Source organism: Fundulus heteroclitus, chromosome 10 (assembly GCF_011125445.2).
Source record: "Fundulus heteroclitus isolate FHET01 chromosome 10, MU-UCD_Fhet_4.1, whole genome shotgun sequence".
Lineage (NCBI taxonomy): Eukaryota > Metazoa > Chordata > Actinopteri > Cyprinodontiformes > Fundulidae > Fundulus > Fundulus heteroclitus.
In genome coordinates this window covers 29,019,188-29,032,538 of record NC_046370.1, presented here as the reverse complement: position 1 = coordinate 29,032,538, position 13,351 = coordinate 29,019,188, and the positions used below count along the sequence as shown (strand labels likewise).

At 47.7% G+C, this 13,351-nt stretch overlaps 1 protein-coding gene across 6 annotated transcripts in view; it reads left to right on the top strand.

Moving 5' to 3' along the window:
- The window catches only part of mrtfab (myocardin related transcription factor Ab), a 51,762-nt gene extending 39,210 nt beyond the window's left edge, over positions 1 to 12,552 (top strand). For 5 of the 6 annotated variants that reach the window (XM_036142470.1, XM_012869253.3, XM_036142471.1 and 2 more), the window contains 14 exons: positions 85 to 246; positions 1,711 to 1,874; positions 1,952 to 2,086; positions 2,219 to 2,284; positions 3,651 to 3,835; positions 4,233 to 4,404; positions 4,558 to 4,953; positions 5,518 to 6,495; positions 6,603 to 6,806; positions 6,895 to 6,987; positions 8,466 to 8,606; positions 8,744 to 8,836; positions 10,868 to 10,928; positions 11,008 to 12,552. In XM_036142470.1, coding sequence (XP_035998363.1) covers positions 85 to 246; positions 1,711 to 1,874; positions 1,952 to 2,086; positions 2,219 to 2,284; positions 3,651 to 3,835; positions 4,233 to 4,404; positions 4,558 to 4,953; positions 5,518 to 6,495; positions 6,603 to 6,806; positions 6,895 to 6,987; positions 8,466 to 8,606; positions 8,744 to 8,836; positions 10,868 to 10,928; positions 11,008 to 11,582 — 3,425 coding nt within the window. In that variant the 3' untranslated portion in view covers positions 11,583 to 12,552. The remainder of the gene's footprint in view (positions 1 to 84; positions 247 to 1,710; positions 1,875 to 1,951; positions 2,087 to 2,218; positions 2,285 to 3,650; positions 3,836 to 4,232; positions 4,405 to 4,557; positions 4,954 to 5,517; positions 6,496 to 6,602; positions 6,807 to 6,894; positions 6,988 to 8,465; positions 8,607 to 8,743; positions 8,837 to 10,867; positions 10,929 to 11,007) is intronic. The other variant, XM_012869255.3, reaches the window with a different exon arrangement.
- Positions 12,553 to 13,351: the final 799 nt, after the last annotated feature.

Sequence of the window (13,351 nt, the reverse complement as noted above, 5' to 3'; positions counted from 1 at the left end):
GAAACGCACTTATCTCGATCGTGCTTTAAAACCAGACAAGTCAGCTGTTGAACGCCCGACCCCCTTCTTCTGTGTCGTCCACAGAGACGTCGGCAGAGCCGTCCCTGCAGGCCAAGCAGCTGAAGCTGAAGCGAGCGCGGCTGGCCGACGACCTCAACGACAAGATCTCTCACAGGCCGGGCCCCATCGAGCTGGTCCACAAGAACATCCTGTCTGTCACCTGCCCCCTGCAGTCCTCGCTGCTGGGTAACGCCATCCACAAGCAAAAAACCCTTTCTAGGTTCTGTTACGTCACAGCCACGGACCTGGGTATATTTTATTGGGATTGTATGTAGTCCAGTGAGGGAAAACGTCGGGGCGTGTTGTCAAGTGAAAGAAAACATTATCAAAAGTTAGTAAAGTTTGTTATAAATAAGAATCAAAGTCTACCCTGTCTCCCTGGAATGAGGTCCAGTGTTTCCAGTCGCCTCAGGGAGCCAACTAGTTAGTAAAAAAAGAAAAGATTCCTCATCATCCCTGCAATGAAACATGGCGTTTTGTTTTGAAAATGATGTATTTAGAAAAGTAAATACTAACGCCCGCCGGTGCCTGACTTTTCTATCAAGCCAGGGCGCTTTCAGACACGTCTGCCGTTCAGCTATTTTAGTTGCAGTTACTCCAACCACTACGGAGAGCTCAGTTCTAGCTCCCGCTAACACAAGTCACTTTGGCTTGTTGGCAAAGCGCAGGTACTCCGTAACTCCGCCCCCCCCCCTCTCCCCACAACAAGAAAAAACCAAAACACGGACATTTGCCGCCTCAGCGACTCGTCTCCTGAGATCTAGCCTTCTGTTTTAAGATGGTTTTGCCAGATTGAGTCATGATTGGGGATTAGGGCCACAGTACAGCTGGATTGTTCTTTTCATACCTGGAGGAGAACTCAGAGTGACTGCCAGCAGCAGGGAGGCACGGCCTGGAGTCGAGAATTTGTGACTTCAGCTGTTTTTATTTTCAACTGATCCGCTGATAAATTGAACATTTACATAAAAGTGTTAAAAACTGTTTAGGTCCATGTCATAAGGAATTTAAGGAGTTGTTAAAAATGTGAACATTTGGTATTTCGGCTCTTTGCAGTGCAGCTGCATTATATTCTGGCTCCTGATGCTGAACCGGTTGGCCAGCCCGTTTTAGATCAAACCACATTTTTGCCTAAATTTAGCCTAGAATTTGTGGCCAGATGTGAAAACGCCCGTTCATAGATGCTCGCTCGCTCTCTTGTTCGGACTGAGCTTGTGCTTATTTTCAGAGTTGACTGATCAGAAAGGCTCTCAGGTGAAATCCCAGCTTTTTGTGTTTGTAATGCGACGAGTTGTGGCAGATCTTGGACACGATGACCCTAAGATGGCTGCAGATGTTAGTGATGTGCAATATCAGTATCCAGGGATTTCCTCACTGCCACTCCCACTGGTGGATCCCCTGTAGGATCCAGCATCTCTTGCTGGTTGGTGTTAAAAACAAACCGCTCATCCCTGGTAGAAACATTACAACAGTCATGTTGTGTAACAGGACAAGGTAAACATGACATGTTGTACAACTTCTCTAAAGTAGCTTATTGCTACATAAGTGTGACTTTATTTGAGGAAGATAAGTTTAGCTGTCGTTTCCTCCGACTTGCCTTGAATCGTCTCACAGAGTGTGTAAAATAACGCCTTCAACTCTGTTCTGTCGCAGATTCCCCAAAGGGAGCCGGAGGGGAGAGCTCCTCTTTAGATGAAGACAGCAGCGATGCTCTGTCGCCTGACCAGCTAACCAATCACGACTCTCCCCTGAGCGCCGTCACGCAGCTGTCCCCGTCCGACGTGCTCACCCACAGCGGAGACATGTCCCCCACACAGGTTGTCCTTAAGCTTGTCGTCTCGGTCAGATCATCAGAGGAAGGAGGCCGCTGTTAACCGCTTCCATTTCTTCACAGTTTCTCACACAGCCGCCTCCACCGCCGCCTCCTCCTCCCCCTCCCCCTCTGGTCAGTTTGCCGGACTCCTCTCCACTGCCAAAAATAACCAACGGGTTGGCGCTGACCTCTCGCCCTTCTTCTGGACACCTCAAGGTATGCAGCGCTTAAGCATTCGGTGTCGAACATTAGCCGGTTTTTAACACTTTCAGACGTAATCTGTATTTGTGGAACAGCTGTAACCGGTTTCCTCTCTTCCTCATAACTTAATCCCATTTCTGCCTGCAGTCCCAGACTAAGACGAGTTCAGACCGTCCCCTGAGACCTAAGAAACCAAAGGACAACAAACCCAAGGTCAGTGAGGCCTTTATTTCCTCCTTTTAGCACACAGGAACTCAGGATGTAGAAATCTGACGGAGATACAGAAAACAAGCATAAACCATAAAAAATGGCCAGTTGTCAGGTTATTTCTTTTAAACATTTTACAGTACTACATTCAGTTTTAAATGTCTGTCAACCTCATCTATGAGCTTTTTTTTAATTGTTCCTCAAAAGTGTGAGAAATGGTGAAGTAGGAAGGCCTCCAGACGTTTTCGGTGCCTGTTCCTTTAAAAGTATAGAAAGGGGTTTCTCTGTAACCTCGACACTCTAGTACATTAGACATTGTTATTCTGAGAAATCTAGACTGAAAGAGGAATGAATACTTTTGTCATTAAACCACAGCGAACTGAACACTGACAGGATGTTAGAGCTGGGTTTGCCAGATCTTAGTGTGACGACATTACAAGCGCTGCCTTCAGAGCGTGTTGGGATCTGATGCCACAGACCAACACAAAGGAGTGCAGAGCTGTTCGCTACAGTTATAGCTGCAAGACTCTGACTCCATTAGAAATACACCAATCAGCTGAGTCTGGCCAATTTTCCCATTTCAGACCTGATTGGCAGATCGAAAATAATGAAAGATCTGAATTATTTTTCTTTATACACTAAATGCATCCAAACTAAGCTCTATACCAATACCTTTTGTCTATTTTAATCTTCTTTTGCCTCTACTTTCTGTTGAAATTAAAACTACTATCCTGGAATCAAAAGATCAAAGAACACCAGAAATTTATATCAGCCAGAAAAAGCTTATTTGCTGCGTCTCTAGCTCTCATAGTTCTTAAAATAAATAAATAAACTCAGTCGGTATTCGATGGAGATCGTCTGAGAACGACAGTCCCTCCATATATTTTCAGATGGACTTCGGTCTGGACGTTGAGCTATTGCAGCCCATCAATGTGCTGAGATCTAAAGCAGTCTGAACAGTCTTGCCTCGTTTCACCGTGCCTGCTGGAGAAAAGCCTCAAACAGCGCGATGCGGCCACCACACATGAAAAAAGTTCCCACAGGTCTCCTGCATAGCTGGTGGCCGTTCTTCAGCTCCTTTCCATAAAGGCCAGAATTGTTCTGCAGCGGATTAGCTCTATAGTGAGAATAAATTACACACAAGTGGCCGCTGTTTATTAATCTGGCTACAGCTGAAGACGGTGTTTTCTCTAGGACTATCAGAGTAATGCGCGTGGATACAAACGCATAAAAAATACTTGTTTTAATGTGACCATATGAAGAATAGTTTTTTTAAGGGGTGCAAATACTTGTGCAAGACACTGCAGAGCGAGCCGGAAAGCAAACGGCCCGCGCGTCGTGAAAGCTGCTGATGTTGCTGCTCTGCTCGCAGGTGAAGAAGCTGAAGTACCACCAGTACATCCCTCCGGACCAGAAGGCCGACAAGGAGCGGCCGCCGCAGATGGATTCGTCCTACGCCAAGCTGCTCCAGCAGCAGCAGCTCTTCCTGCAGCTGCAGATCCTCAGCCAGCAGCAGCAGCACTACAACTACCACACCATCCTGCCCGCCCCTCCCAAGTTAGTGTCAGGCCGAGCTTTGTGTGTGGCTTTGATGTGGCGTGCATGACTAATGGGTGTCCCCTGCAGATCGCCTCCGCTGTGGTTGGCTGATTTTAGAGCCAGTTGATAAAGTGTGTCATCAAAAGCAGAAGTACGAGCTAAAAATGATCTCCCGCTGTTGCGTGTCGGTAAACATTGGCCGCTTGCGGCACAGATTGTGCAACGAGACGCCGACGTCTCCGTCACCACGTGTGTTTTGCAGCTTCGGACTCGTTTTGAAGTCTGTTTTGTTTTTGTGCGGTTGAGTCATTTGCTTGTTTATCAGGGCTACGTTTGCATCCATGATTGCCTCTTTGTGGAGAGATATGCGCTTGACCGCCGTTCAAACAATGTGCTCCTGTCTTTGTCGAGCCAGGCCACAAGCGGATCAGCCTCCCAGCAGCAGCTCAGGCCCCTCCCCCTCCCGCAGCGCTCACACCACGACCACCGCGGCCCCCTCGGCTCAGAGCCCAGCAGCCCGTCAGAGCCAGGCTGCAGCGGCGGGAACCAAACCGGCCACTCTTCCAGCCAACCTGGATGAATTCAAAGTAAACCAATCCACGTTACTCTCATTTATCTTCGCTTGGCTTGTCAGTGTGGGACATTTCTAGTGTTGTTGCACATAATCCCGTTCACATGTCCGGCCCAGCCTACTTTCCTGCTGCTGCCTGCTGCATAAGAGCTTGTTCCTCATCCACCAGGTCGCCGAGCTGAAGCAAGAACTGAAATTGCGCGGCTTGACTGTCTCCGGAACCAAGAACGATCTCATCGAGAGGCTGCGTAACTACCAAGAGCAGAACGGCAACAGCGCCGCGGTCCTAAAGAACGCCACCTTCCAGTCAGCCCAGCAGGCCTCCGCCTCAGCCGCCAACACCGCCGCCGCGTCTGCTTCCAACACGGCCTCCGACCACCAGCCGGCAGAGGGGGGCTGCTTTAAGCTGTCTTTGTCCTCGCTGGGCCAGGCGGTGCCGGGCCGGGTCATGCGGTTCGGCAGCACCAGCTCCAGCCCCCCGGTGTCGCCCACCCCGTCAGAGCGGTCGTTGGCCGCGTTGAGTCCAGACGAGACGAGCTGCAACGGAGACTCGTTTGGAGAAATGGTGAGACCTGCATTGTGATGTTAGAAGGAGTAGATTATACGTAGCCCTTCAACAATGGAGGGCTCAGTCTACTCCCTGCTCTGCTGAGCAGTGAGGCGACGTCTGGAGGCATTTGGTTAGGTTGGGGTGTCACAGCATACACTCTTTTTTTAAAAAGCATCTAAAAAACTGGCTCATAACACTTCAGACATGTCAGCATTAATTGAACGTGTCTTCCATAACCAAACCATGCTGCCATTTGTGTCTCTGCTGTGTGTGTGTGTATATATATATATATATATAAGTTTTGAAGAGTTATAGCTGTTTTTATTTCTTTTTATATTTGTATTGTCCACTGTAAAATTCTTACTGTTTTAGGTAGACAATTTTAAGATCTGTCCATGGACAACAGATGAAAAACAGCCTTTTGGCTAATTCTGGTTCATTTGCAGGAATGCTAATTAATGTACATTGTCCCTGTCAAATAAATAAATAAAATATAAAAAGTAAACGGCGCTGAATACAGAGGGTGTAAATACTTCTACAGTCTGTCACTGACATTGTCTTCTTGTTTTCATCCTTTAGGTGAGCTCTCCTCTCACCCAGCTCACCCTGCACCCCTCTCCTCAGCACCCGTCAAACATGGCTTCCCTCCCACAGCCTTTCGCCACAGTCAAAGAGGAACTTCAGAGCTCCTGCCTTCTGTCCAGGTCCTCGCCGCTGTCGCTGCCACCCAAAGAGTCCCTGCCGGCAGGAGCCATGGACACGTCATCCAAAGACAAAGACCAGATGCTGCAGGAGAAGGACAAACAAATTGAGGAGCTAACGAGGATGCTGCGGCAGAAGCAGCGGTTGGTGGAGACCCTGAGGTCCCAGCTGGAGCACGGCAAGATGGCGGGCGGCGTGGTGGTGAAGAAGGAAGGAAACGAGAGGAGCAGAACACCCTCAGAGGTCAAACTCCAAACTCTGATCAAAGCTCCCTCCGTTCAGCCCCCGACGCTCGCTAACGGCGTGGCTCTGACCGTGAAGGAGGAGGCGGAGTCCGAGCAAGGGATGGAGGGAGTGACGGAGGAGGCGCAGGCCAAGAAGCTGAGCCAGCCGATGCAGTGCTCGCAGGAGACGCTGCTGAGGCTGCAGCAGATTCATCGGCTCCAGCTCCAGCAGGCGGAGCAGCAGAAACAGCAGCGATGTCAGGCCAAGCTGCAGAAAGACTCGGAGGGGAAGGCCCACCCTCAGAAGCAACAGCAGCCGCAGAAAACGGAGGCTCAGCTGCTGCTCCATCAGCAGCAGCAGCTGCAGCAGCTCATCATCCAGCAGACCCAGCAGAAGCAGCTCCAGGACCAGCAGAGGCTGGCGCAGCAGAACCACCTCAAGCAATCCCAGGAGGAGGGACGGACTCCGCAGAAGAGCCAGGCTCAGCCGAAGCAGGTCCAGGTGCAGATTCAGAACCAGACGCCGACCGGTCCGAAGGCCACAGTGAGCCAGAGCCAGCTGAGGAGGCAGCAGAGGGCTCAGCAGAGGCTGCAGCAGAGACAGCAGACGGCAGCAGCCACCACACAACAGGTGAGAGGGTCTGGGAAATGCCGCCACCCTTTCTGGATGCCATAAATGTGTGGTCCGAATCAAATATCAGGTAAATAAAAAAAAATTTCTGAATTTTTCCCCCCAAGGTGACTCCAGTCGTCATCAACCAACAAAACGGCACTCCACTCCACAGCCAAGCCATTGCATTAGACCTGAAGACCAACGGCATGCCAACGCTGGTCACCGACAGCAACGGAAACCACTACCTGATCGCTCTGACCAGTAACGCCAGAGACCGACAGAACGGCGTGTCCTCATTGGCTAAAATCAACGGGCGCATCACTCTCCAGGTACGGGGAGCGTGCCGCTCTGCAGGCAGCCGCAGCATCCTCATCATGAAATGACTGAAGTCTTTATCTGGATGCTGGTGTTTTTCAGAGACTACAGTCCAGCCCGAGTAAACTCCCCAGCTCCGACAGCCAATCAAAAGAGCAGCCAGTAGCCGAGCCTGTGAGCAAACCGGACAAAAAGGTAAAACGAGCAGCAGTTAATTTCTAGTATTTAAGCATCTGTCAAAGGATGTACAGGAAAATAAAGGACCACCTGCCATGTTCATGCTGTGCTGCAATTTGTCCACAAGGTGTCACTGCTGATAAAGAAATAAAATGACAGTTACATTGCTATAAATTGAAATATTATCAAAAGTGTCAGTTCAGCAATTAAAACTTGTATATCATACGGATTCATTTCACACAAACAGGTTTTACTATTCGTACTGTTTATCTCCGTTATAATTGATGATACGGTTTATTCATTAAAAAGGATTTTATTAATGCAGAAATGTCACCCTACTGAATGTATGTCCGTATTCTGTACAATATATTTACTCAAAACGGTTTTGAGGATCATTTTGCCTGAATTACTGCATCATCGCGGCGTGGAGGTGTTCAGCCTGTGGTTCTGCTGAGGTGTTCAGGGAGCCCAGGGTGCTCTCACGGTGGCCTTCAGGTCATCTGCGTTGGGTCTGGAGCCTCTCAGCCTCCTCCTGACAGCACTCCTTAGATCCTCTATGGGTTAGTCCAGTTAATGGACAATCCAGCAAAGTAACACAACAGTTTGGGAACCAGCTGTTGGGACCTTGGGCAGTGTAGGTCCGGCTAGAAAACGGAGTTAGCATCTCCATAAAGCTGGTCAGCTGCAGGAAGCATTCAGTGCTCTGATGTTTCCTGTTAGATGGCTGCCCTGACTTTGGACTTAAAGGATCACTCACTCCCAAATCCACTTTTATGCCTGTTAACTGTTAATATGGTTGTCTTGTAGTGCTGTCGACATATCCTGATAATGATTTTGACAAATTAGTGCATATTTGTTGAAATCCTGCTTTTGTGTCTAAAGTCGCCAGTGCGGCGCCTCTTGGGTTCAACAAGTGTCGTGCACAAACACTATCGCTAGTGTCACTTGGAGAAACTGATGTGTTTTAGCTCTGCCGCTGTGGGGTATCAAAGCAGTGCCGTCTTGGTGGAGTTTTGCAGTCGTTCAATCGTTTTTCAGGTTAGCGATTCATTAGCTTAGCATTCAGGATGTTTATCTAGTATTTATTTAGCTTTTACTAGTAGCCCAGACCATGTGGGTTCAGCACTCTTTGAACTGCCAGCTGTCCCGTCTGAGCTTGCATTTCTCATCCTCCCCATAGTCGTGTAGGTCTTGTCTCGTCCCAAACAAATCCTTATTAGTGGTCGTATTTAATACTCTGGCTTTCAGATTTTCATGAACTTAAGTTATAATCATTAAAACAAATAGTCTGTGAAATTAATCTGCTTAACATTTGTTGTTTTATTTGGTTGCTGAAATAAATAAAAAATTTTTGATGATGTTCTAACTTGAGACGATCAGATATTTTCCATAAATATAGCAATACTATAGAAACCAGGTGCTTTCACTTAAAGCTATGGAGCGGCTAAGTCATCCTCTACAGTCTAAAAGTCGTGCTTCCCTCTCTTCTCCCTCAGGGACAGAAGGCAGGCTTGCACTTAGACACCAACGGGACCCCCCCACCCAGCCTGCCCCACACGGCCCCTCCCAGCCTGCAGCCGTTCTTCGACGACATGTCAGACACTGAAAGCCAAAGCAACCTGATGTCCTCCCTGAAGGTACCGTGTCCACCTCCCTCTGCATCAGACATCCCATCAGCATGCAGTCTCTGTCGCTCGGTGGGCCTCTTCACTCGGTTGAAACTTTTCTTTTTCCTTGTTTCTCCTTGTTTCTTCATTCCCCCCCGCCCCGGCAGAGAGAGGAGGTGTGTCCGCCTTACGACCGGCACACACTGTTCACCCCTCCCTCCCCTAAACCCAACGCCTCCCTTCCTCCTCAGCGCTCTAAAGTATGTCCCTCAGCATGTCTTTTCCTTCCATCCTCCTTGCTCTAATCGATCTTTGTTCGCCTCAGTCTGCATTTTCCGTCTCTACTGAGGGCCGTGCTCTCGTGTTTCTGAACGTAGACGACAAAATGTCGGTGCACCCGCGTCTGCATGCTGTTGAGTGGGTTTACAGTGTTCACATGTAGTTTAGATGTTAATATATATCCTCTCCTTACAACATGAATGCACCTATATCATCCCACATTGAATCTGCTTTTGCCAGATCTACTTCTGCTTTGTTTATCCTGTTCCCTCCGCGGCTCTGGTAGCTGTGGAAATGTGAGACAAGCAGAAAGTCAAAGGTGACAGTCACTGGTCATGAGAAAAGGAGAACTGTATCTGTTGCTGCAACCAAAACACATTTTATTCTCCTCAGTGTCTCCGTTCTTCCTTTAATTTGAGATTTTTCTAAACGCATCTTGTTTCGTTTGCATGAAGCATATTTAGCAGCTCGAGACCGAGCAAGCAGAACAGAAGCGGATGTCCGATACGTTTCCAGGATCCATTAAAGCATTTTTGCGTGTTTCCCAGCTCGGAAACGGTTGACATTCAAACACTCAGCTTTTGGTAAAACAACACCAAGCTTCCATGCATTCGTTGTAGTTAATAGTTTTTACTATGTCTTCATTCAAAAGACACGATCATCAGTTAAGTCCTGGGCAATGAAAGCTAAAAAAACATCCGCTCTATCATGGAATAACGTTCAGATCCGTTTTTTATTACTATTTGTCCACGCCTCCTAAATTTCGTTAGCCTTGGCTTAATATGGGGGTGAACTATTCAGCAGAAAATCCAAGCCTGGTTTGTTTGCACCAGTGTGGACTAGAGCAACGTGGTTTGGTGATTACCAACTGGGCTTTAAAAACATGAATGTCAATCTGGTTAAGATTCTAACAGTAACCATTCAAACCCTTTGAGCTTTTTCACATTTTATGGATTTATGTGATGCATCGTAAACAAAGTCGCTACAAACTATTCAAACTAACAAATTTGAAAATTAGTGTTGCGCCGATGCCATTTTTTGGCCCCAATACGATACCCGATACCTGGCTGTGCAGTATTGGCCGATACCGATTCCATACCGATACCATCTGTTTGATATTGATATGTATGTGTATATATGAAGAACTGCACACTACTTGGATGTAAAATAATTGCCATCATGACTTTGTCAAACTGCTACCTTATTAAAGCAGGAAAAAAGACTAATACAAAGTGAATCCAGTAGAACTAGTGAATGTCAGTAGAGAGAAGGCTGCGTTCAAGTGACATACAAACATCAAAATGGTATCGGTGCCCTATTTGTTGGTACTCACCGATACCGATACCACCATTTTAGTGCTGGATCGGTGCCCCGGCCGATACTGCACTAAAATGATGGTATCGGTATCGGTGCAACACTACTGAAAATGTTGCTTTTGCATTCCCCCCTCCTGAGTAAATACTTTGTAGTAGGACGGCCCACATTTTCCTCTCTACTCGCCAGCTCCTGCATCTCTGCATCTCTTTTTGGGAGGTTAAACATTTAGAGCAGGTTTGGCCACAAATATATATATTCTGCACTAAATATATTCCTGGCAAGTTGAGTTTGAATGTTTGATGCCTGAAATAACAGAGATAATTACAGTCCTGTTCTGGAACCGCTGAGCAGGCTTCTTATGGCCTTCTAACCTTGACTTTCTTCTTGCCAAGAAGAAGCTATTAGGGTAGAGGGGGGAGGAAGACAATGTGTGCCACGCTTTCCAGATTTATATTTGTAAAAAGAAATTTGGACTGCTTTGTGTTTATGGTGTATGAGATTAAATCTCAGTAAAATATCGTAAAGTTTGTGCCAAAAAAACAAAAAACTCCTGAACATGTGAATCCGTTTGCAAAGCACTGTGGTTGATTAGCTGATTATAAGCTCTGCCTTCCATAAAGGACCTGTAGTTTGTGCTTTGTCAGCGGCTTTCTTTTTCTGCTTTCCGTTTTTAACGGAGACTCCTCTGTTTGCAGGACAACGGTGTGAACAGCCAGCAGATGGACGATCTGTTTGACATCCTGCTCAAGAGTGGAGGTAACGCTCTGTGAGGATAAACCAGAGGGGAAACCTTTGCTAGTTTGTGTTGATGACCTTTTTCTCTGTCCTCCTCCAGAAATTCCAGGCTTCAAGGCCAACCCGGACCCTTCCCTCGCCCCCCTCCACTCTGACCCTCCCTCCCCGTCCGTTCCCGCTTCCCCACTCCACCTGTCTCCACCCACCCCCACGGAGCCCCTGTCCTCCCAGCTGCACGCAGGAGAGCCCTGCACCGGCAGCGGGCGCCTGGAGGACTTCCTGGAGAGCACCACGGGGGCCCCGCTGCTGGGCATGGAGCCCGGCGGCGGCCTGACGCTGATCGACGACCTGCACAGCCAGATGCTAAGCACGCCAAGCATCCTGGACCACCCCCCATCCCCCATGGACACGTCCGACCTGGGCTTCTCCCCTCACTCTACGGGGCTGGACTTTGGCGACCCCACCCTGGACAGCATGGACTGGCTGGATATCTCCATGGGGACCGGAGGTGGAGGGAACGTGGAAAACGGGGGAGGGAGGGGAGGCGGCGCGGCGTGCGAGAGGGACGGGGGCACGAGCCTAACCCCGCTGGCGCCCCACACGCCGCCGAGCGTGTTCTCGGCCGACTTTCTGGACAGCACAGACCTGCAGCTGCACTGGGAGTCGTGCCTGTAGCCGCTGGCACACAGACGGACACGTTGTCGCTCACACTGTGTACAGGCTCCGTCTTTATCTCATGCACACGTTTCTATATGCTGTCTCCACCACTGCAGGGGTTACTGGCACATGCAAACACACACACACACACACACGCGCGCACGGTTTATCGCTGGCTGTTACCGAATGCGACCTGAGGTGAAATATGCAACAAACGTGGAAGTGAAATTCACAGAAAGGACCTAGATTTGATGCAAGTGAGGGGAACCTTTTTTTTAATTATAGTTCCGTGGGAATTAAAGCAGCTGACTGGTTCCAGCCAGGTTAAAAACAAAAATCCCATTTCCTGTGTCCGGACCTTGATTGTAACCCGGTTCCTGTGAACCTGTCGGAAGCACGACAGATCAGAAACGAAGACGAGCCGTCAGGAACGTTTACGCTGCCTCTAAAGGCTGCAGAGTGTGTCAGTGCCTCCTTAAACTTTGCACTTATGCTGAATCTGATTGGTTTAAAGGGGAAGTTCGGGTCAGCAGCTGAATCTTAGCACCGGAGGGCCAGTCCGAGCGGACGCCACCAGCGTGTTTTGATCAGCTGATGGTATATAAAGCAACGGCAGCTGTTGCTGGCCTCGTCTCCCCAACATGGCAACCTGATCCCCGCCCACACTAGTCAAAGAAACAATCGTCACTGGTTGTCAGTTGCTGTTGAATCGAACCATATCAGTGGCAACCATTTGAACTGAAGCCTCAGTGGAGGCTGTGTATTATTGGTAACATTATGGTAGACCACTATGTATTGCTGTATATGGGGTGTATATTATATCAATTGTTCATAAAACTATTTTTCTTTGCTGGTTGCTTTAGAGTCGAGTGAGCCGGCTGGGGAACATAAGGAGAGGGCGGGGCTTCTAAAACACTCGGTCCTTGTCATTTTATAAAGAGAAAAAAAACAATATAAAAAAAAATAAACTTAAAATAAAAACACAAAATGTTTGTTTGTATTGTTTTCCATCACGTACTAAATGCATTTCAAAGTATCTGTACCCTTCATCTTGAATGGGAAAGGGATAATCCACAAGGGGGCGCCAAAGTGAAGAAATCATTGAGTACAGCCATCTGGATTTGAGGGGTTTATTTTTACCAAACTAAAGAGGGAAAATGTATTTTCTTGCTGTAAGAAAATATCATTAAACCAAACCCCTCCTGTGAGGCTCACAGAAAGAGTTTTAATGAAATCTTTAATTAAAGCTTGTGTGCATTTCTGTTATGAGCAAAAGTTAGTTTAAGAGTCAGTCATCTAACAGCTTTCTTTTAATGTAACAGACTACAATCTTTTGTTAGATTTGAATTTCCCCAAGAATTATTCAATGATTTCTTAACTTTTTTTAAGCTCATCCATGTCATCTTTTGCTGGACTATGTTTAAAATTTCACCAAGTTACCCTTAAAACCTGGGTTATTGAAACAAAAGGGCACATGCATACAGCTGTCTGCACACTTCTTGGCACCCCTGCTAAGTCAAATTCAGATTTATTTTAGCAGGAGCTTAATTGGAAAAAGAAAAAAACATTCCTTGTACATTAGATGTAAGAATACCAAACCAGGCTCAATGAAACTGGCTCCTTACAGGGTGCTGGGATGGCAGTTAGGGTGCCATCATTTATCCTGTATAGATCTGTGCACCCCTCCATGGATATGCCACCCTAGACCAGTGTTGTAGTCAAGACACTATGCCTCGAGTCTGAGTCCAGGTTTGAGTCAAGTCCAAGTCATTAAAAAAAAATCTGAG